General features: G+C 44.4%; 1 protein-coding gene across 3 annotated transcripts in view; it reads left to right on the top strand.

Moving 5' to 3' along the window:
• TEX14 (testis expressed 14, intercellular bridge forming factor) overlaps window positions 1–23,009 on the top strand; it is an 87,768-nt gene that overhangs the window by 32,815 nt on the left and 31,944 nt on the right. For all 3 annotated transcript variants that reach the window (XM_074388091.1, XM_074388092.1, XM_074388093.1), the window contains 5 exons: window positions 7,810–7,961; window positions 10,052–10,242; window positions 10,968–11,118; window positions 13,305–14,221; window positions 18,981–19,087. In XM_074388091.1, the coding sequence (XP_074244192.1) occupies window positions 7,810–7,961; window positions 10,052–10,242; window positions 10,968–11,118; window positions 13,305–14,221; window positions 18,981–19,087 (1,518 nt within the window). The remainder of the gene's footprint in view (window positions 1–7,809; window positions 7,962–10,051; window positions 10,243–10,967; window positions 11,119–13,304; window positions 14,222–18,980; window positions 19,088–23,009) is intronic.

Consider the following 23,009-nt stretch of genomic DNA (forward strand, 5'->3'; position numbering starts at 1 on the left):
TAGTAGAGGTGGGGTTTCAACATGTTGTCCAGGATGTTCTCAATCTCTTCACCTCATAATCCACCTGTCTCGGCCTCCCAAAGAACTGGGATTATAGGCATGAGCCACTGCACCCAACCTGGAGACACTTTAATAAACATTTAACAATTAAGAGCTCACATTAGCCAATGTGTATAAATGCTGTAATTAATGAGTCCAAAATTTTCAGCGGCTTTTAACACAATGAGGTGTATTTCTCACTCTTGTTGCAATCCAGCGTGTGTTGGAGGTGGGGATAGTGTTCTCTCTCACTCCAGTCTGTAGCTTCACCAAGTTCCAGGCTTTGATCCCCCACTGCATTCTTTGCACTGCCAGTCAGCAGGCAAAAAAAAAAGAACATGGAGGGGACACAGTGGGGTTTGGGGCCAGTCTGAAATGGGTACATTACTGCCTCTTACTTTGCCAGAGCCCGGTCACCTTTTACTGGAGGGAAACTGAGCTGTGCCTTAGCTGTGCATCCGGGAAGGAGAGAAGGTGATGGGTGCTAATGAGCCTAATGGTCTGTCACACCTCCTACATCTGGGCCAGGCACTGGCCTGGATGGACATGGAGGGCATTCTCTGCCCTCAAGGGGCTCATCACAGTGAGAGAGGCAGTAAAAATTCGGGAGTTGGTCGATGGGCTTAATTTCCTATTGGCAGGAATCCAAGTCCTCCTGAGAGCCCCCAAGCTTTGAGAGGCAGAGGCTCTACCCTGTGCTTCCTTACTGCCATCCACAGCTCTGAGCCTTTGGGCCAGTATTGGTTCTGCTCTTCTGTGAGGCCTCAGCCACTGGGCACACCCCTTACCTAGACCCACCTACCTTCTCTTACCCTTGTCTTCCACCTACCCATCACTGATGCTTAGTTTCTTGTCTCTTGTCACATACTCTGTAACTTTTCTCAAAGATGAAAAGCTCCATGAGGCAGAGATTTCTGTTTTATTCACTGCTGTATTTCAAATGCCCAGAACAGTCCTTTGCACATGTGTACTCAGCATATGTTTTTTGGCTGTCACCTCCCCAGACCTGGAGTGCCGCTTGTCCCTCTGCATGGAGAGGAAGCAGAGGCCAGGTTGTTCTTGGCCTTGTGTACCCTGGTGAGGAGTCTGAATTTTATCCTAAGAACGTTGGGATGCTGTGTTCTTAGGATAGGATTTTTTTGAGCATTATAGTGTCATAGGTAATTTGTAGGTTAAGATTCTCCCTCTTGACCAGTCATGGTGGCTCACGCCTGTAATCCCAGCACTTTGGGAGGCTTAGGTGGGCAGGTCATCGGAGGTCAGGAGTTCGAGGCCAGCCTGACCAACATGGAGAAACCTCGTCTCTACTAAAAATACAAAGTTAGCCAGGCATGGTGGTAGGTGCTTGTAGTCCCAGCTATTCGGGAGGCTGAGGCAGGAAAATTGTTTGAACTCGGGAGGCGGAGGTTGTGGTGAGCCAAGATTGCACCATTGCATTCCAGCCTGGGTGATAAGAGCAAAACTCCATCTCAAAAATAAATAAATAAATAAATAAATAAATAAATAAATAAATAAAAATCCTCCCTCTTGCTCCTATATATGGAAAGGGGTTGTGACTAGGCAAGAGAAAGCAGGGGAGCTGTTAGGGTGTGACTGGAGCCATGACACTTTTCTAGATGGGAACAGGCAGATGACTATCACTAGTTGAGCTGCTCAGCCTCACATATGGTCCATTCTTTTTTTTTTTTTTGAGACGGAGTTTCGCGCTCTTGTTACCCAGGCTGGAGTGCAATGGCACGATCTCGGCTCACCGCAACCTCCGCTTCCTGGATTCAAGCAATTCTCCTGCCTCAGCCTCCTGAGTAGCTGGGATTACAGGCACGTGCCACCATGCCCAGCTAATTTTTTTTGTATTTTTTTAGTAGAGACGGGGTTTCACCATGTTGACCAGGATGGTCTCGATCTCTCGACCTCGTGATCCACCCGCCTCAGCCTCCCAAAGTGCTGGGATTACAGGCTTGAGCCACCGCGCCCGGCTACATATGGTCCATTCTTAATCTATTGAGTTAAAAGCTTTCAGGGTCTCCTCGTTGCCTGCAAGATTCGGTCCAGAAACCTTTGCAGGAAGCAGAAGCCTCCCCAAGTGGGAGTCTATCTGTAGTGCCAACCAGCCTCATACTGCCCTGCTCCCTCCTGACCATTGAAGGCACTTTCACTACACTGCTCTCTGCATCTGGAGTACCTGGTACGCACTGCTTTTGCCTTTTAAACTCATTTCAGACACACTCTCTGTGAAGTCTACTGATGCCCTCATCCCCTGAGGCAGTTTGCATATTCCTCTCCTCAAATCTATCACGCAAGTTTACCACAGTCATTTCTCTCTTCTTCTTTCTTTCTTTCTTTTTTTTTTTTTTTTTTTTGAGACAGAGTCTCCATTTGTTGCCAGGCTTGAGTGCAGTGGCATGTTCTTGGCTCACTGCAACCTCTGCCTCCGGGGTTCAAGCGATTCTTCTACCTCACCTTCCCGAGTAGCTGGGACTACAGGTGCACACCACCATGCCCAGCTAATTTTTGTATTTTTAGTAGAAACAGGGTCTCATCATACTGGCCAGGCTGGTCTCAAACTCCTGACCTTGTGATCCGCCCGCCTCAGACTCCCAAAGTGCTGGGATTACAGGCTTGAGCCACCATGCCTGGCCATACCACAGTCATTTCTATACAAGTGCGTCTACCCCACCAGAAGGGGAGTTCATCACCAGCTCTGGGCCTGCCACATGTCATAAGTGCTCAGTAAATGTTTTGTTTGTTTATATTTTGAGACAAGATTTTGCTTTATTACCCAAGCTGGAGTGCAGTGGCACAATCTCGACTCACTGCAGCCTCCCAATGTCAAGCGATCTTCCCACCTCAGCCTCTTGAGTAGCTGGGACTATAGGCACACACTGCCACATCTGGCTAATTGTTGTATTTTTTATAGAGACAGGGTGATGCCATGTTTCCCAGGCTGGACTTAGACTCCTGGACTCATTCAGTCTGCCTGACCTGGCTTTCCAAAGTGCTGGGATTAACAGTTGTGAGCTACCAAGCCCAGCCTTCTTTTCTGGGGGTCGGGGACACAGGATCTCTCTTTTGCCCTGGTGAGAGTACAGTGGCTCACTACAACCTCAGTCTCCTGGGCTCATGCAGTCCTCCTGCCTCAGCCTCCTGATTACAGGCATGAGCCACTACTCCTGGCCAGTAAATGTTTCTTAAATGATTAAATGATCTAGTTGAAAGAAAAACTTGAAATGGTTCAGAGCAGAGTTAACTCCTCTGGCTCTGTGTTCCAGGAGCAGTGGAAGCCAAGAGGTGTAGACAGTTGTCAGTGATGGAATGCCATCTGCTGTTGAGAGAGAGGTACTGCAGTTTCTTCTACTCTTGCTCTTCTATAGAAACGTGCATCCTAGAGTGAAATGGAGCTTTGGAGATGGCCCAGCCCAATGCTGTTCTTTTATAGTTGAGGAAACTGAGGCACCCAAGAGTGAAGCAATGGTGTGAAGTTACCCAGTTGGTTGGTTAGAGACACAGATGAGGCTAAACCAGATGATAGAGGATGTCGCCAGGATATAGGGGCAGGATGGGTTGGTGGTTGAAGACAGGAACACCAGCCAAGAGACCATGAGACAGGGCCTGGTGGTGACCATGGAGCCAAAATGGGAGGAAATGAAGTGAAATGCATGAAGTTTCTGGGGTGAACAGCTGGCCAAGTGAGGGAGTAGAGGTAACCAAGGGGCTGTGAGTATCTATGAATGACCTTAGGATGGAACTTGAGGTAGAACTATCAGAAATATCCATCAGCAAGCCACTGCAGGTGTAACAACATACCCTTCTTAGACAGCTGATAACATGAGTGGATTATTCACTAACCTTCAATCCCATATTTAGTTTTGGTCACTCTACTAGAACCATCAGTTTGTTGAAGGTTACTATCAAGGATAGTGTTCCATTTCTTGGTGTAAAAGTGATACAGCTGTTTCTCCTACCCTTCAGCTCCATTGTTTTTTTGTTTTTTGTTTTTTGTTTTTTTTTTGAGACACAGTCTTGCTCTGTTGCCTAGGTTGGAATGCGGTAGCTCAATCTCAGCTCACAGCAACCTCTGCTTCCTGGATTCAAGCGATTCTCCTGCCTCAGCCTCCCGAGTACCTGAGATTACAAGCACGTGCCACCATGCCTGGCTAATTTTTGTGTTTTTAGTAGAGATGGGGTTTCGCCACGTTGACCAGGCTGGTCTTGAACTCCTTACCTCAAGTGATATATCTGCTTTGGCCTCCCAAAGTGCTGGGATTATATGCATAAGCCACCGCACCTGACCCTTTTTTTACTTGAGATGGAGTCTCGCTCTGTTATCCAGGTTGGAGTGCAGTGGCGTGGTCTCGGTTCACTGAAACCTCCACCTTCCGGGTTCAAGCATTCTCCTGCTTCAGCCTCTGAGTAGCTGGGATTACAGGTGTGCACCACCACACCCGGCAAATTTTTGTATTTTTAGTAGAGACAGGTTTTCACCATGTTGACCAGACTGGTTTCAAACTTCTGACTTCATGTGATCTGCCTGCCTCAGCCTCCCAAAGTGCTAGGATTACAGGCGTGAGCCTCCGCACCTGGCTGAGCCACCATGCCCGGCCTCAGCTCCTTCTTAATGGAATCTTTAGAGCTGGAATTGACCTTGTAAGCGGTGTCACATAGCTGCAGGCTAATGTAATTTTAATGATGCCAGAATTGAAGCTCAGAAAAATAACTGTCCTAGAGTAACAGCAAGAAAAGAAGATCCCCAGCCCCAGCTAGCTTTAACAGAGAAGGAAGAAGGATTGTAAGAGAGAAAGGAATTAAATGAGAAAGGATTTAAATCATAGTTATAAGTGACTTGTCTCTTGCCAGGGACTTAGATAACACTGAGAGGCTTGTCAGGGTAGGTAGGCTACAGTGTTTCTCTTGGAGAATTGCCCTCCAACTTGGAAAGCCAAGCATGGTAGTTCTCAGAATATATCTCTGACAGAGGCCAGGTGTGGTGGCTCACGCCTGTAATCCAAGCACTTTGGAGGCCAAGGCGGGTGGACCACCTGAGGTCAGGAGTTCAAGACCAGTCTGACCAGTATGGCGAAACCCTGTCTTTTAAAAAAAAAAAAGAATATATCTCTGACAATAAAACACTCCATTGTTTTTTCTGTGATACAAATATGATTTGTATTAATTTATTAATGTATGATTATATAATGTGTTTGCAAGTATATTAAATTTATGTAAATGTTTAACATACTAGCTTTTTTGTTTGCTTGTTTTTTGAGATGGAGTCTTGCTCTGTCACTGAGGCAGAAGCACAGTGGTGCAGTCTCAGCTCACTGTAACCTCTTCCTCCTGGATTCAAGCAATTCTCCTCCCTCAGCCTCCTAAGTGGCTGGGATTTTATAGGCCTGTGCCACCACGCCCAGCTAATTTTTCCCTTTTTAGTAAAGATGGGGTTTCACCGTGTTGGCCAGACTGGTCTTGAATTCCTGACCTCAGATGATCCACTCACCTTGGCCTCCCAAAGTGCTGGGATTACAGGTGTGAGTCACTGCACCCTGTTTACTATATATAGTATACTTATATATACTGTATTTATATGCATATGTTTACTATATAAATATTTACATATTAAATTTGTATATATATCTACACTGTTTACACTACGCCAGGCCATGCCTGACTATTCAGCAATACAACTGAAGTCAGTACTACCTTTTACACCTTCATGACTTCGTGAACTCACTGCCCTCTATGAAAAGATTTGCTGCAAGAAACTTTATTTAGGAAAGTTTGCTCAAAGTCTGAGAAGCCCATCTCATCCTCTAAAATCTATCCTTTTGCCAGACCAACAAAAAACTTGCTGTCACGTGCTTTTTAAAAACTTAATTCTTAATTATCAACTGGCAGTCATTAACTCTTTATTGAATGCCTCCCATGATATTCATGCTAATTCTTCTTCCTTTTTTTTTTTTTTTTTTGAGATGGAGTTCTGCTCTTGTTGCCCAAGCTGGAGTACAATGGTGTGATCTTGGCTCATTGCAACCACTGCCTCCTGGGTTCAAGCAATTCTCCTGCCTCAGCCTCCCAAGTAGCTGGGATTACAGGCACGTGCCACCACGCTTGGCTAATTTTTTGTATTTTTAGTAGAAATGGGGTTTCACCATATTAGCCAGTCTGGTCTCGAACTCCTGACCTCAGATGATGCACCTGCCTCAGCCTCCCAGGGTGCTGGGATGACAATTGTGAGCCACTGTGCCCGGCCTTCATGCTAATGTTTTTTTGTTTGTTTGTTTTTTGTTTTTTGTTTTTTTTTTTAAACAGAGTCTCACTCTGTCACCAGGCTGGAGTGAAGTGGTGCAATCTCGGCTCACTGTAACCTCTGTCTCCTGGGTTCAGGTGATTCTCCTGCCTCAGTCTTCCAGTAGCTGAGATTACAGGCACACACCACCACGCCTGGCTAACTTTTTATTTTTAGTAGAGACGGGGTTTCACCTTGTTTGACTAGGATGGTCTCCATCTCCTGACCTTGTGATCCACCTGCCTCGGCCTCCCAAAGTGCTGGGATTACAGGCATGAGTCACCATGCCCAGCCCCTTCATGCTAATTCTTTGCATGAAAGAGCACTTTATGGCTCACCGAGTGTTTCTGCATCTGTGATCTCATTTGATTCTCATGATACTTGTGGGCGGAAGTCAGTGCTGAGTTTACCCTGAGGGCTCTTGCTGGGCCAGAAGACATTTAGGATACTCTGACTTAGCTCTTAAGGAGTCTGTTTGGGAAGATGAGTTTTTTAAGCAAATGAGTGAACCTTTGAGTACTGAACTGAGAGGGCCCATCACAAAAGGGCAGGAGTTCTGAAAAGAAGCAATCATGAGGAGTTGGGGAAGTCCCAGATGGCTTTGATAAAGCAGATGGGACTTGAGGCGGGGTATTTAAAGAGCTTACATTCGTTTATTCAACAGCAAGCATCAAGGCCCTGGTGAAAGCCCAGGGGTACAGTGATATAAAGGCAGATGAGGTGCCTACTTTCGTGGAGCTGACTCTCTAGAATGGAAGGGAGACAGATAATAAACTAAATAAGTGAACATGCATTCAAATAACAAGTGCTCTGAAACCAATAAAATAAGACTACTTTATATTAGATGGTCAAGGAGGGCCTCCTTGAAGAAATGACTTTCAGACAAATAATCTCAGTCACAAGAAGCAGCTAGTCACTCTAGGATCTGTGGGCAGGACATACTTGGCAGAAGCTGCCAGTGCAAAGACTTGAAGTGGTAATGTGCTAGGTATGTTGGAGGAACCGAAAGAAGGCTCCTGTGACTTGAGTGAAGTGGGTAAGCAGTAGAGTTGCCAGATGAACTCAGGGTGAGGGCCTGGGTGGAACAGTAAGGAACTGCAGGTGTTGGAACAGCTCTGAAGCAGCATGGTTTAGCTCAGTGTCTAGCTAGGTTTACAGAAGCTCAAAGAGGTTGTCAGCCTTCAGAGGCAAAGTTTTCACAAATGCAGTGTGTTGATTAAAAGTACCACTCGCCTGGTTAACATGGCGAAACCCTGTCTCTACTAAAATATAAAAATTAGCCTGGCCTGGTGACACACGCTGTTAAGCCCAGCTACTTGGGAGGCTGAGGCAGGAGAATCGCCTGAACCCAGGAGACTGCAGAGGTTGCAGTGAGCCGAGATCATGCTACTGCTCTCCAGCCTGGGCAACGGGAAGACTCTGAATAAATGATTTAATTAATAAAAGGCCCTTTAAGGCATGAGCCCTACCTTGTGTGTTTCCTTCCATAGCCAGGATGGAGGTGTACAGAGGGACCTGACTCAAGTGCCCCTCCCTACCCAGCTGTACAACTGGGCCGCACCAGAAGTGATCTTACAGAAGGCAGCCACAGTGAAGTCGGACATCTACAGCTTTTCTATGATCGTGCAGGAGATTTTAACAGGTAGATCAAGATCATTAATGGTTGACCAAAGTCCCTATTCTTAGGTTGTATTTTTCTCCCCGCCAGGAGTTACTTTTATGAAAATAGAAGACTTATTAAAAAGAGATTTCATGGCCAGGCGTGGTGGCTCATGACTGTAATCCCAGCTCTTTGGAAGGCCGAGGTGGGTGGATCACAAGGTCAGGAGTTCAAGACCAGCCTGGCTAACATGGTGAAACCCTATCTCTACTAAAAATACAAAAATTAACTGGATGTGTTGGTATATGCCTGTAGGTCCAGCTACTCGGGAGGCTGAGGCAGGAGTATCACTTGAACCTGGAAGGTGGAGATTACAGTGAGCCAAGATTGTGCCGTTGCACTCCAGCCTGGGCAACAGAGTGAGACGGAGTTTCACTCTTTTTACCCAGGCTGGAGTGCAATGACACGATCTCGGCTTACTGCAACCTCTGCCTCCTGGGTTCAGGCAATTCTCCTGCCTAAACCTCCTGAGTAGCTGGGATTACAGGCATGCGCCACCATGCCCAGCTGATGTTTTGTATTTTTAGTAGAGACAGGGTTTCACCATGTTGACCAGGATGGTCTCGATATCTTGACCTCTTGATCCACCCGCCCCGGCCTCCCAAAGTGCTGGGATGACAGGCTTGAGCCACCGCGCCTGGCCAAAAGGATTTCTTAAGGAAACCTTTTTGTACTTACAGAAAATATAAGATGATTGCCTAGAAATATTTGTCTTTTAACTATTCTTTAAGACTCAGCAAACTGGGCGAGGTGGCTGATGCTTGTAATACCAGCAGTTTGTGAGGCCAAGGCAGGCGGATCACCTGAGGTCAGGAGTTGGAGACCAACCTGGCCAATATGGTGAAACCCTGTCTCTACTGAAAATACAAAAATTAGCTGGGCGTGCACCTGTAGGCCCAGCTACTCAGAAGGCTGAGGCAGGAGAATCTCTTGAACCTGGGAGGCAGAGGTTGCAGTGAGCTGAGGTTGTGTCACTGCTTCCAAAAAAATAAACTCAGCAAAGTCTACCCATCTGCTTGTCAGTGATAATTCATTTAGTCCAAGCAAAATTTTTAATCTGAATATTGGTATCAATACTTAGGATCTATGTTAGGTATCCCTTGAGAACTTGTAAATTAGGGGGAAAGACTAGCCTCTGAGAAGTAAACTATGAAATTAAACACACCCAGGGTCCAGTAGATGTATAAACAGGGTCACTTGAAAGAACTGGATGCCTGCAACTCTGATGTGAAGAAAGTAGTCACATCTGAAGATGGAAGTAATCCTTCCAGAAAAAAACACACACACACACACACACACACACAGAGAGAGAGAGAGAGAGAGAGAGAGAGAGAGAGAGAGAGAGAGAGTAAAATCACATTCATAAAGGACTAGTTTTTTTTTTTTTTTTTTTTAATAGATGGAGTCTCACTCTTTTGCCCAGCCTCTCCGGAGAGTGGTGGTCCAATATCAGTTCACTGCAACCTCTGTCTCCTGGGTTCAGGCAATTCTCCTGCCTCAGTCTCCCGAGTAGATGAGATTACAGGCACCCATCACCACACTGGGCTAATTTTTGTATTTTTTAGTAGAGATGAGATTTCACCATGTTGGCCAAGCTGGTCTCGAACTCCTGACCTCAGGTAATTCACCTGCCTCGGCCTCCCAAGTGCTAGGATTACAGGTGTGAGCCACCATGCTTGGCCAAGGGCTGCTTTTTCATGGTATTTATGGTCCCAGAGGCAAAACAGTGGCATACATAAGATGAATATTGGGCTCCCCTGCCAGCAGGGAGCCCATGTGTGCATGTTGCTGACACTACTGTTTCCTATCTCTGTGGCAGGGATTTCCCTGGTAAATGGGTAAAGTGGCTTCTCACTTATCACTGATATTTTTTGGCCTTCCAGGTAGTTTTTCTACAGAGAGAAATTAATATATAAAGGAGTTAATTGTTTCTAAGGCACAGTGGGTTGGAAAAGAAAGTAAACGAGTTAAGTGTTTTGCCTAAGGATACTCAGCTTCATCTGATTTCTTTTCCCCCACTTCATTCCATGGTTTCCTAATGTTACTCCTTTCCTGTGACTTTTTCCTTTCAGATGACATACCCTGGAGTGGCTTAAATGGCTCAGTTATTAAAGAAGCCATAGCCTTGGGGAATTATTTGGAAGCTGACGTCAGGCTTCCAAAACCTTACTATGATATTGTAAAGTCAGGCATCCATGTCAAGCAGAAAGACCGAACTATGAACCTTCAAGATATCCAGTATATTCTGAAGAATGACTTGAAGGCAAGACTTGAAGTTGTTGGGAGTTTATGTCTGCTTACCTGTCTCAGGAGATAGGGAGTTAGAGACCAAGACAAAGCTAGAGACCACAAGTTGTAAGAAATTTTGGAAATCCTCATTTTATTACACCCTTTCTGTGTTCTCGAGAAAAGCCTAACTGCTTAACTTGGTGAGAGCGGCATGGAATTGAGGAGGGGAGCCAGGGAGGTTCAACACATATTCATAGTAGGGGCACACTGAAGGTACTTAGTGGAGATTTAGTGCATGATAGCTATTGCTTTTTTTTTTGAGACGGAGTTTCGCTCTTTTTACCCAGGCTGGAGTGCAATGGCGCCATCTCGGCTCACCGCAACCTCTGCCTCCTGGGTTCAGGCAATTCTCCTGCCTCAGCCTCCTGAGTAGCTGGGATTACAGGCACGCGCCACCATGCCCAGCTAATTTTTTGTATTTTTAGTAGAGACGGGGTTTCACCATGTTGACCAGGATGGTCTCGATCTCTTGACCTCTTGATCCACCCGCCTCAGCCTCCCAAAGTGCTGGGATTATAGGCTTGAGCCACCGAGCCTGGCCTTATTATTGCTTTTAAGGTATTGGCAATAACAATAAACTAGTCGGTCTACCCAACAGGAATAAGAGGGAGTCTATCAGATACTTAGATGGTTTCTAAAGCTCCAGTCACATTCAGGATGACTGAGACCATGTCATTGACAGTATTTCCTGTGTTACAGGATTTTACTGGAGCCCAGAGAACTAAACCAACAGAGAGGCCCAGAGTGCAGAGATACGGACTCCATTCTGATGTCAATGTCTATCTAGGACTGACTGCAGAACACCCCAAAGAGACCCCTGACATGGAAATCAAAGAGCTAAAAGAAATGGGTATGCCCTTAATTCACAGATTGTGTTACTTTGACACAAATGTATTCTGAGAGTCACATGAGCTGCAACTAATTGACTCCTCTAAACTGTAGATATAACTTGTTTGTTTGTTTTGTGAGACAAAGTCTTGCTCCGTTGCTCAGGCTGTAGTGCAGTGGTACGATCTCGGCTCACTGCAACCTCTGCCTCCTGGGTTCAAGTGATTCTCATGCCTCAGCCTCTGAGTAGCTGGGATTATAGGCGTGTGCCACCATACCTGGCTAATTTTTGTGTTTTCAGTAGGGACAGGGTTTTACCATGTTGGCCAGGCTGGTCTTGAACTCCTGGCCTCAAGTGATCTGCTTGTCTTGGCCTCCCAAAGTGCTGGGATTACAAGCATGAGCCACCATGCCTGGCCACTGTAGATGTAACTCACACTCGGAAAAGATGGATTCCTTGGGAAAAAATCAAGATCCTTAAACTACTAAGGTAAACTTTTTGGGTTTAGCATAGATCTAGAACTAAGTCATAATTGAGTTTATTTCGAGCACAATTACTCTTAAGAATTTGTTTAATTGCTTCACAAATAAAACATACTCATTATAGAAAATCTGGAATAAAGAAGAAAATTACCTTTTTTTTTTTTTTTTTTTTTTTTAAGAGACAGGATCTTACTCTGTAGTCCCAGACTGGAGTATGAGGCAGAGTTATAGCTTACTGCAGCCTCCGATTCCTGGTCTTAAGCCACTCGAGTAGCCAGGACTACAGATACATGCCAGTATGTTCTGCTAATTTTTTTTAAGTTTGTTTTTTTTTGTTGTTGTTTTTTTTTTTTTTTGAGACATGGTTTTACTCTGTTTCTCAGGCTGGAGTGCAGTGGTGCAATCATAGCTCACTGCAGCCTCAATCTCCCAGGCTCAAGTAATCCTCCTGCCTTGGCCTCCCAAGTAGCTGGGACTACAGGTGTGTACTGCTATACCTAGCTAATTTAAAAAATTTTTAGTAGAGATGAGGTCTCACTGTGTTGCCTAGGCTGCTCTTGAACTCGTGAACTCAAGCAGTTCTCCCACCTGGGCCTCCCAAAGTGCTGGGATTACAGGCATGAGCCACCACACCTGGCCTAAAAAAAAGTTTTTTGTTTTTGTAGAAATGGGGTCTCATTATTTTGCTCAGGTTGGTCTTGAATTCCTGCCTCAAGCAGTAGCCCCCCTACGTCAGCCTCCCAAATCACTGTGATTACACGTATGAGCCACTTTGTCCAACCAGTTTTACTGCATTTTAGTACATTTGAAAACCTTAGAGTTTAGAGCTGGAAAGGACCTTGCAGTCATCAGGCTTAATGCTTTCATATTACAGATGAGAAAACTAAGGTTTGGAGAGGTTGTAACTGCGCAGGATCACAGGGAACTTGTTACAGAACTGGAACCCAGGCCTTCCAATTCCAGCCAAATGACCATTCACTCTGACTCTCCTTCAACAGTGCTTCCAGAGTTTCCCCATAACCTGTCATTATTTTGGCTGCTCCATCCCATTCTCTGCAAGGTGTATACCTGTAAACCAGTGGTGGTGAGTGGTCAGTCCTGGCATTATTTTTTGAGGTTTTTATTACTCCCATAATGTAATGGCTCCTTGGGTGGTCTCTAGGCTACTTTTATCAGATGCTCACCAAGAGCATGACTTTAATTGAGAAACAGTCAAATTCTTTTGTATGAAAAGAAGGCTATGATTGTGGTCCTTAAGATTCTGGGGAGCCAGGTACAGTGGCTCACACCTATAATCCTAGCACTTTGGGAGGGTGCGACAGGAGGATCACTTAAAGTCAGGGGTTTGAGAGCAACCTGGGCAACATAGCAACGGCCTGTCTCTACAAAACAAGATTCAGGGGCCAATAATTTGCATGTCTTGACAGTTGTGCGTGTTTTGGACACACAATAAATTAAGCTTAACATATTTCCTCCATAGCTAGACCCGTGCCCCAACAGTTTCTGCCTCATTCCATGTCAAAATAGGAGCTTTCATCTAGGTGACAAATACTCCCTCACCCTTTGTGAGTGTATCCGGTAGTCTTCCACAACTGGGAAGGGGGTGGGAAAATAAAAAGCTTTTAAAAAAATTGTTTTTACAGTCTTTGCCTCTTGAACAGGCCAAGGCTGCTTAGCTGCTAAATATGTTCATTTTAATCAGTTGCATTTTGCTGCTCTTTTCAGTAGACAGTCAACCTCATTCTCCAAGAGTTCACTCTTTATTCACTGAGGGGACAGTAGATCTTCAGGCCCCAGATGCATGTCTGTTGGCTAGGGAGACTCAGAATCAAGATGCTCCTTGCCCTGCTCCATTTATGGCAGAAGAAGCCAGCAGCCCCAGCACAGGTCAGGCAAGCCTCTGCAGTTTCGAAATCAACGAGATCTTCTCAGGCTGCTTGACTTTGGAAGATGTTATAGAAGAGCCTCCAGGAACTGCTTCATCTTTTGAGGCAGACAGGTCTAACCAGGTGGATGAACTAAAATCCATGGAAGAATTAATGGGTAAGATGGAGAGAGAGGCATGTTGTTTTTGGAGTGAGGATAAGAGCTCTTCAGAAGCTGGCACAGAACACTCTTTTGAGGACCGGGACTGGCAAAATGGTTCACTCAGTTCACTCAGCCTTCCTGAGCCAGTCAGAGAAGCCATGAGCAATTTGAACAAGAGGTCCAAGACTGAGGAGTATTACCTCAGTAAGTGTGTGCTGGATCTAACGATTACACAGAAAATAATGCAAGAGAATGATGATAGGCTGAGGAATGTTGAGGAGATACTGGATGAAGTTGAGATGAAACAGAAGGAGCAGGAAGAGCACATGTCTTTGTGGACTGCTTCAAGTAAATTTGCAAACGTCTACAACTTACCTCTGGCTGTGGGCCCTCCATCTTTAAGCTATATTCCTCCTGTGCTGCAGCCTTCAGGGGGTCAGCAGCTGGACACTAGTGGCAACTGCCCAACTCTAGTAAGGTTTCCAAGAACAGTGAGAGACTTTCAAGGGGGACATCTTGGCAAAAGATCCAGGAAAAGAAGTGGTTGTGGCTGGAAACCGTTCACCCAAATCTCTGAAGTAAGCACTGGAGATCAGTCAGAGATGAGCCATCAGGTAACCTAAGTGGGAGGAAGGGGCAACCTAAGCAGGACCCCAGAGCTGGATTCAATGTTGCCCCTAACCTATGTGCAGAGACTGACATATATATGCAAGTGGCTCATAGCAAGGTACTCTTGTCTTTGGGAAATCAGTCCTCCAGGGTCAAGGTAGATACTCTGCCTCCCAGTCCAGACCCAACACACAGCCCATGTCCTCTGTAAATTTATATGTATCAAATTGAACCATATGCAATTGCTGTTTTATTAATCAAAATGATCAAGTATTGGCAATTTTGCATGGCTCAACTTATTGAATAAAGTATCTTGGACAGGTATTAATCTCCATTCTAAGTTGCTTATTCATTCATTCAGTCAGTCAGTCACTCACTCATTCAGCAAAATCTGTAGAGCCAGAGGCTATCTAGACTCTGGGTTCTGAAGAGGAATAAGCCACAGCCTCTGCCCATAAGTAGCTCAAATATCAACTGGGGACTGGGGGACCTGGTGGATCAAAGAAAGCACCTCAGAGGAGGTGAGCAGACACCATGGGAGCTGGCTGGGAGGTGTACAGGGATTCCTCTGTGAGCTTCCTTAGGACAGGGTTGACCTCTGACTCTTGTGTCCCAGCACCTAGCATGGTGCCCAGTACATAGAAGGAACTTGATAAATGGTCAGTGAAGGATTGAGGGAATGAATGAATGAATGAATGAATGAATTTGAACAAGTTCAGTCTCATAAAGCTGGCTGTCTCTTGAATTATAGAATACTAGAGTCGGAAGATCTCTTAGACATGGATTAGCTCTGTCTTTTTACAGAGTGTGAAGCTCAAGCCCAGTGATGTCAAGATGCAGATGGGATAGGAGAGGTCTGCCCCATTGGAAGAAAGTTGTTATTACTGATACTTAGAATTGCAAGCCCATGGCGATAAAAAGCAGGCCAACTTTTACTGGGTTTTGTTACTGTTTTAAAATTCTCTGCTTAACAGGTACCCTCTTTTAAAATTTTAATTTAATTTAATTAATTTAATTTATTTACTTTGAGACAGAATCTTGCTCTGTCGCCCAGGCTGAAGTACAGTGGCATGATCTCGGCTCACTACAACCTCTGCCTCCCAGGTTCAAATGATTCTCCTGCTTCAGCCTCCTGAGTAGCTGGGACTACAGGCATGTGCCACCATGCCTGGTTAATTTTTTGTATTTTTAGTAGAGACAGGGTTTCACCATGTTGGCCCAGCTGGTTTTCAATTCCTGACCATAGGTGATCCACTTGCCTCAGCCTTCCAAAGTGCTAGGATTACAGATGTGAGGCACTGTGCCTGGCTAAATGTACCCTTTTATTGCCTATACAGGGCAGATAGCTCTCCCTGCCATCCTCAACTTGCTGTGCTACTACCAAGGGCCAGGTTGATTAGGAGCAGGTCTCCTGACTCCTGGTCTGTTGTTCTTTCATTGTACAATCCTGAATCTTAGTGAGGCTTCAGTCCTCACTCAGAACATTGGGAAAAGCATTGGCATTTATTTTTGCTGGAGTGAAGTGGCACGATCATGGCTCACTGCAGCCTCAATCTTCTGGACTCAAGCAATCCTCCCACCACAGACCTCTGAGTAGCTGGGACTACAGGCTGTACCAGCACACACGGCTAATTTTGTGAGTTGTAGAGATGGGGTCTCAACATGCCTGGCTGGTATTTATTTATCTTTTTTTTTTTTTTTTTTTTTTTTTTTTTTTTTTTTTTCGAATAGAGATGAGGTTTCACTCTTCTGTCCAGGCTGGTCTTAAACTCTTGAGCTCAAGCAATCCATCTGCCTTGGCCTCCCAAAGTGGCAAGAGCCACCACGCCCAGCTGTCATTTATTTTTATATAAAGAGAAGACATAGTCAGGTGGAGTGGCTCACGCCTGTAATCCCAGCACTTTGGGAGGCCAAGACAGGTGAATTGCTTGAGCCCAGGAGTTCGATACCAGCCTGGGCAACATAGCGAAACCCTGTTTCTACAAAAGATATCAAAATTAGCTGGGCATGTGGCACATGCCTGTAGTCCCAGCTATTTGGGAGGCTGAGGTGGGAGGATCACCTGAGCTTGGGAAGTTGAGATTGCAGTGAGCTGAAATCATGTCACTGCACTCTAGCACAGACAACAAAGTGAGACCCTATCTAAAAAAAAAAGAAAGGCACAAATAATTTACTTATATCCTAATATTTCTGTTTCCATAGAAAATTAGAATTTGCTAGAAACTATTAGAAATAACTTTTTTTTTTGAGACAGAATCTCGTTCTGTCAAAGAGGCTGGATGTGCAGTGGCGCAATCTCGACTCACTGCAGCCTCTGCCTCCCGGGTTCAAGCAATTCTTCTGCCTCAGCCTCCCAAGTAGCTGGGTCTACAGGCACGCATCACCATGCCTGGCTAATTTTTGTATTTTTAGTAGAGATGGGGTTTCATCATATTGGCTAGGCTGGTCTTGAACTCCTGATGATCCGCCCTCCTGGGCCTCCCAAAGTGCTGAGATTACAGGCGTGAGCCATCGCCCCAAGCCTGAAATAACTTTATTATGTTTTCATTATCTATTGATGTGTAACAACAGTAACAAAGCCCAAAACCTAGTGGCTTAAAATAACAATAGTTTATTGTTTCTCACAATTCTGTGGGTCAGGAATTTGACAGGGTTCACCTGAGTGGTTTTTCTGTTCCACATGGCCATTGGCTGGCATCATTCACTTGATTGCAGTCAGCTGGAGTTTCTCGTTACATGTCTGGTACCTTGAGCTCCTCCAGGTGGCCTCTCTTAGCACTTGACTTGTCATCATTCGATAGTCTCACCCAAGCTTCTCTACAGCATAGCAGCTGACTGCAAGTGAAAGCTAAAATTACCAGGCCTCTTAAAAGTTAGTTCTGACCCTAGGACTGTGTCACTTTCTCTGCTTTCTGTTGGTCAGAGAAAGTCACGAGGCCAGCCCAGATTCATTGGGTGGGGAAATAGACTCTAGCTCCTTATGGGAGGCGTGGCAGGGTGGACAGGAGGGAGGGAATTGATGGTGGCCACTGCTGGAAACGGTCTACTGGTACAGAGGACATAAAACAATACCAGGCGGGCACAGTGGCTCACGCCTATAATCCCAGCACTTTGGGAGGCCGAGGTGGGCAGATCACAAGGTCAGGAGAGTGAGACCATCCTGGCCAACATGGTGAAACCCCATCTCTACGATAAAAATACAAAAATTAGTCAGGTGTGGTATGGGTACCTGTAATCTCAGCTACTAGGGAGGCTGAGGCAGGAGAATTGCTTGAACCCGGGAGGCAGAGGTTGCAGTGAGCTGAGGTCGTGCCACTGCACTCCAGCCTGGCGACGGAGCGAGACTCCGTCTTTAAAAAAAAAAATGCTACCGTATTTATTTTTTCTTTAAAAATGTCACCCTCTTTTTCTAGCATCAGGGAAAAAGCCATCTCCATCTAAATAAATGCTTCACACAATTGAAGTTTATTTCTTTAATTTCTTAGTTCTTAAAATTTTGATTTTACTGAATGAAAACATTACAAACTTCATTATATTCTAAATGTCTATTTTGATTATATTCTAAACATATTCTAACCTTTCCTTGGTGACAGTGGTATTTTTCTGAACATCTGTTAATGGTGAAGCATCACGATACAGTGCTATCTTAAGCTTCCACTAAGGAGCATGTTTGCCTATACAAAGGCCTGTGGAGCTTCAGGGAGCATGTAGTAATTTTTTGTGCGTCCTCTCACTTTTACACATCTTGTTGACATCTCCAAACTCCACATTTGTTGCTTTAATTTGCTATAGGCAAGGAAATATAGTTAACTAAGTTTCTTAAAATTATGTTAAAATTGAGATAAGCAGGGCCAAAAGACTCTTGAATAGAGCATAGACTTTCATTTGTTTTACTTCTGCTATCTCCTAAGTATTGTAACCTTCATTGTATTATATTTTATTTTCATAGCATCCCCACTGGTAGGTATTATTGTTCTTATTTTATGGATGAGGAAACTGAAGTACAAGATTGTCTTAATGGCAGGGTGCAGTGACTCACAACCTGTAATCCCAGCACTTTGGGAGGCCCTGGCGGGTGGATCATTTGAGGCCAGGAGTTCGTGACCAGCCTGACCAACATGGTGAAAACCCATCTGTACTAGAAATACAAAAATTAGCTGAGAGATAGTGGCCCTCGCCTGTAATCCCAGCTACTCAGGAGGCTGAGGCATGAGGATCTCTTTAGCCTGGGAAGCGGAGGTTGCAGTGAGCTGAGATCACACCACTGCACTCCAGTCTGGGCAACAGAGTGAGGCCCTGTCTCAAAAAGAAAAGAAAAAGATTCTCTTAGGTTAGTCTGAATAACACTTAGACTAGACCCCAAGGCCCGTGACTCCTGCTACAAAGATCTGCTTGTTTCATATTAATATAGGAGGAGGAAAATGCTCAGGACAATGTTTGGCTTTTTAAATTTCTACATTGTCTGCTTATTCTCCACTTGTGCCCTGTCTGGGCTATGTTCTGGAGACCAACATATCTGAGTAAACACCTCCAGATAAGAGATGGATTAGTAGATAGGAAACATGCAAAGGGAAATCCTGATAGGTCTGGTTATTTCTATATATTTAAGAGATGGATTAGTAGATAGGAAACATGCAAAGGGAAATCCTGATAGGTCTGGTTATTTCTATACATTTAGCAAGAATGGCTTTGAAAATAGTGTGAGAGTGAAGAGAATGGGAATTCTCTCATCAAAGTACTGAAACATGTTTATTGCTTTTTAAGCTGCCGACTCTTTGCAACCCTGAAAAACAGAACACAGATCAACAATTTCAGCCCACTCAAGGAGCTAAGGACAGTTTGGAAAGAAGCATCATCCAAAATACCAGTAGGTACGTCAACATTTTGTTGTTCTTAATGTCACCATGCCTTTAGACTTCTCTGTGTCTCTGAGGTCACTCAGTGATCTTCATATGTCTAGTGACAAAAGGACTGTGAGTGATGAGGTAGAGCAATGCAGATTGGCAGGTTCTTCCACTGAGTGAGTGGGAAGAGCAGTGTCATAGGAACAGGAGGAAGCATCAAAGCCAAAGTGGCTGGCAGGTGAATCAGACAGAACTCGTCAGTTGTCAGAAGCAAAACATCTTGCCTCTCTACAACTGCACAGATAGTTTTTCTTACAAAAACACACACCAGGTACTCCATTTACCAGTGCTCCACAAACCAAACTAATTAGAAACTAAGGTTGTTTAAAGTGTCACTGACTCCAGAGGGAGAGTTGAACAGCATCACTATTACTCTGGCGTGTGTGATTTCCAGCCAGAAGAATGAAACGAATTGTCTTTAGCACAGATCACTGGAAGAAGAGTGTGTGTATGTTTGTATATATATATATTCATACACATATTGTATATATAATATATTCATACATATATGCATATATTAATCCACACATATATGCATATATACATCTATTCATGCATAGATGTATATATACATATTCATGCATATATATGTGTATATACATCTATTCATGGATGCATACATACACACACACACACACACACACGCTGAGTTTTAAATAGGTAAAACAGGCTGAGCATGGTAGCTCATGCCTGTACTCCTAGCACTTTGGGAGGCCAGGGTGGGTAGATCACTTGAGGTTAGGAGTTCGAGAACAGCCTGGCCAACATGGTGAAGCTGTCTCTAATAAAAATACAAAAATTGCGTTGGAGCCAAATTATTTTCTGTGTGATAAAAAAAAAATACAAAAATTAGCCAGACCTGGAGGTGGGCGCCTGTAATTAATCCCAGCTACTTGGGAGGTGGAGGCTTGAGAATCCCTTGAACCCAGGAGGCGGAAGTTGCAGTGAGCCAAGATGGTGCCACTAATGTACTCCAGCCTTGGCAACAGAGGGAGACCCTGACTCAAAAATAATAATACATAAATAAAGAACTTAAGTAAAACACATTTATTTGGTGTGGGGTAATATTTCTTTAATTTTAAAAAATTTATTTAAAAATATTTTAGTTTAAATTTAATTAGGTATTATAAGTAAGGGACTTACTAAAGGAGCAATCATGTTTTTCAAGGTAGACTAGTATATCAGTTTTAGTTTTTCTTTTCTGTGGATAAATGGTAGCACCAATCAACAACTTTGAAGTCAGTTCTCCTGGAAAAAAATAACTTTATTCCTCCCCCTAGTGGTCACTGAGACTAATGACAAGTTTGCTGTTTCATGTTGGTAAATATGTACGTAAGGGAGAATGAAGGAAACTGTCCAGACATTTAATTATATTAATTACTTAATTACATTTTTTTTTGAGACTGAGTTTTACTCTTGTTCACTGCTGGAGTGCAGTGGTGAGATCTCAGCTCACCGAAACCTCCACCTCCCAAGTTCAAGTGATTCTCCTGCCTCAGCCTCCCGAGTAGCTGGGATTGCAGGATGTGCCACCACACCTGACTAATTTTGTATTTTTTAGTAGAGAGGGGGTTTCTCCATGTTGGTCAGGCTGCTCTCAAACTCCGGACCTCAGGTGATCCGCCCACCTTGGCCTCCCAAAGTGCTGGGATTACAAGCTTGAGCCACTGGGCCTGGCCAGACATTTCAGATTAGTATATTTTATTCCTATGAAGGGAATAGTGAAGAACTACCTAGCTGGTGTCCGAGCATTTGGCACTCACACTGCTGATAGAAGCAGATGGGATAACATAGCCATTAGACGACAAAGAAAACCCATAGTTGTGGCCTCCCCTGCTCAGCACCCTCTTTCCTCAAAAGTATAAAAAACAGACCAAAGAAAAGTTTACATTTTTCTACCTATTTCTCTAGTCTTTTTGTATGCTTAAAAAAAAATAAAGTGACAATTGCGATATGTGTAGGCAATTTTATATTCTGCTTTTCCACTTTAGATTAGAACATGAGCATTACTCTATGTTACTAGAAAAAAAAAAAAACACCTCGTAAACTTACTTTGAAATTGTTGGGCTGGGTGAGGCGGCTCCCACCTGTAATCCCAGCACTTTGGGAGGCCAAGGCAGGCAGATCGCTTGAGCCCAGGAATTGGAGACCACCCTGGGCAACATGGCAAAACCCCTGTCTGTACCAAACATTAGCCAGGCATGGTGGTGTGCACCTGTAGACCCAGCTACTTGGGAGACTGAGGTGGGAGGATCACCTGAGCCTGGGGAGGTCAAGGCTGCAGTGTGATGATTATGCCACTGCGTTCCAGCTGGTGAGACAGAATGAGACTCTGTTTCAAACAACAACAACAATTGTTGGATTTTACCTATTTTGAATTTAAGGTTGTTTCATTTTTATTCTATTTTGAAAAGGGCCACAGTTACTTGTAAATAATGCTTTTTTTGCATTTTAGATTATTTCCTCAGGATAGATTCTCAGAAGCAGAATTACTTGGTCAAAGGGTTTGAACATTTCAGTGATTTTTTTTTTTTAAGACAGGGTCTCACTCTGATGCTCAGGCTTCCTTGCAGTGGCACAATTTCAGTTCACCTTTTTTTTTTTTTTTTTTTTTTTTTTTTTAATTTGACACGGAGTTTGGCTGTCTCCAGGCTGGAGTGCAGTGGTGCGATCTCAGCTCACTGCACCTCTGCCTCCTGGGTTCAAGCGATTCTCCTGCCTCAGCATCCCGAGTACCTGGGACTATAGGCGCATGGCACCACACCCAGCTAATTTTTGTATTTTTAGTAGAGACACAGTTTCACCATGTTGGCCAGGATGGTCTCGATCACTTGACTTCATGATTTGCCCACCACAGCCTCCCAAAGAGCTGGGATTACAGGTATGAGCCACTGCACCTGACCAATTTCAGTTCACTTTATGGGACCGAGGTGGCAGGGCTGCTTGAAATCTGGGAGTTTGAGACCACCCTGGGCAGCAAACATGATGTGACTTCATCTCTACCAAAAATACAAAAATTAGCTGGCTGTGGTGGCAGGTGCCTGTGGTCTCAGCTACTTGGAAGGCTGAACTGGGAGGATCACTGGAGCCCAGAAAGCTGAGCCTGCAGTGATCTGCGATTGAGCCACTGTACTCCAGCCTGGGTGACAGAGTGAGACTCTGTCTCCAAAAAAGTTTATTTTTTAAAAAGGAATCTGATCAGATCTGCCCTGTCTGATTCAGTAGTCTCTCTGCTTTCTGGTCCCCTGGTGAATAGGGCATTCTAGATAATAGGAAATTCATATCTGTGCCACAGAGCACATACTTTTTTTTCTTTGGAGATAGAGTCTTGCTCTATCACCCAGGCTGGAGTGCAGTGGTGTGATCTCAGCTCACTGTAACCTCTGCCTCCCAGGTTGAAGCAATTCTCATGCCTGAGCCACCTGAGTGGCTGGTATTACAGGCATGTACCACCATGCCCAGCTAATTTTTTTTTTTTTTTTTTTTTTTTTACTAGAGAGGTTTCACCATGTTGGCCAGGTGGCCTCAACTCGTGGCCTCCACCTGCGCCAGCCTCCCAAAGTGCTAGCATTACAGGTGTCAGCCACCGTGCCTAGTCATATCATACATTTTTGAAAAGTTAATTGAATAGATGATAAAATGTATATGTTCATGAGATATTTATAAACTTTATTTATTTATTTATTTTCTGGAGACAGGGTTTCACTATGTTGCTCAAGCTGTTCTTGACTTCCTGGGCTCAAGTAATCCTTCTGCCTTAGCCTCCAAAGTAGCTGAGACTACAGACCTGAGTCACCATGCCTGGCTAGTTATGGGATATTTAAAGGAAAAAAATACTCCTTTGTGTTGCAAATAAGGAAGCCTTGGCCTAGAGAGATCGATGCTTGCC

The sequence above is a fragment of the Saimiri boliviensis genome, chromosome 17, assembly GCF_048565385.1.
Source record: "Saimiri boliviensis isolate mSaiBol1 chromosome 17, mSaiBol1.pri, whole genome shotgun sequence".
NCBI classification, from domain to species: domain Eukaryota; kingdom Metazoa; phylum Chordata; class Mammalia; order Primates; family Cebidae; genus Saimiri; species Saimiri boliviensis.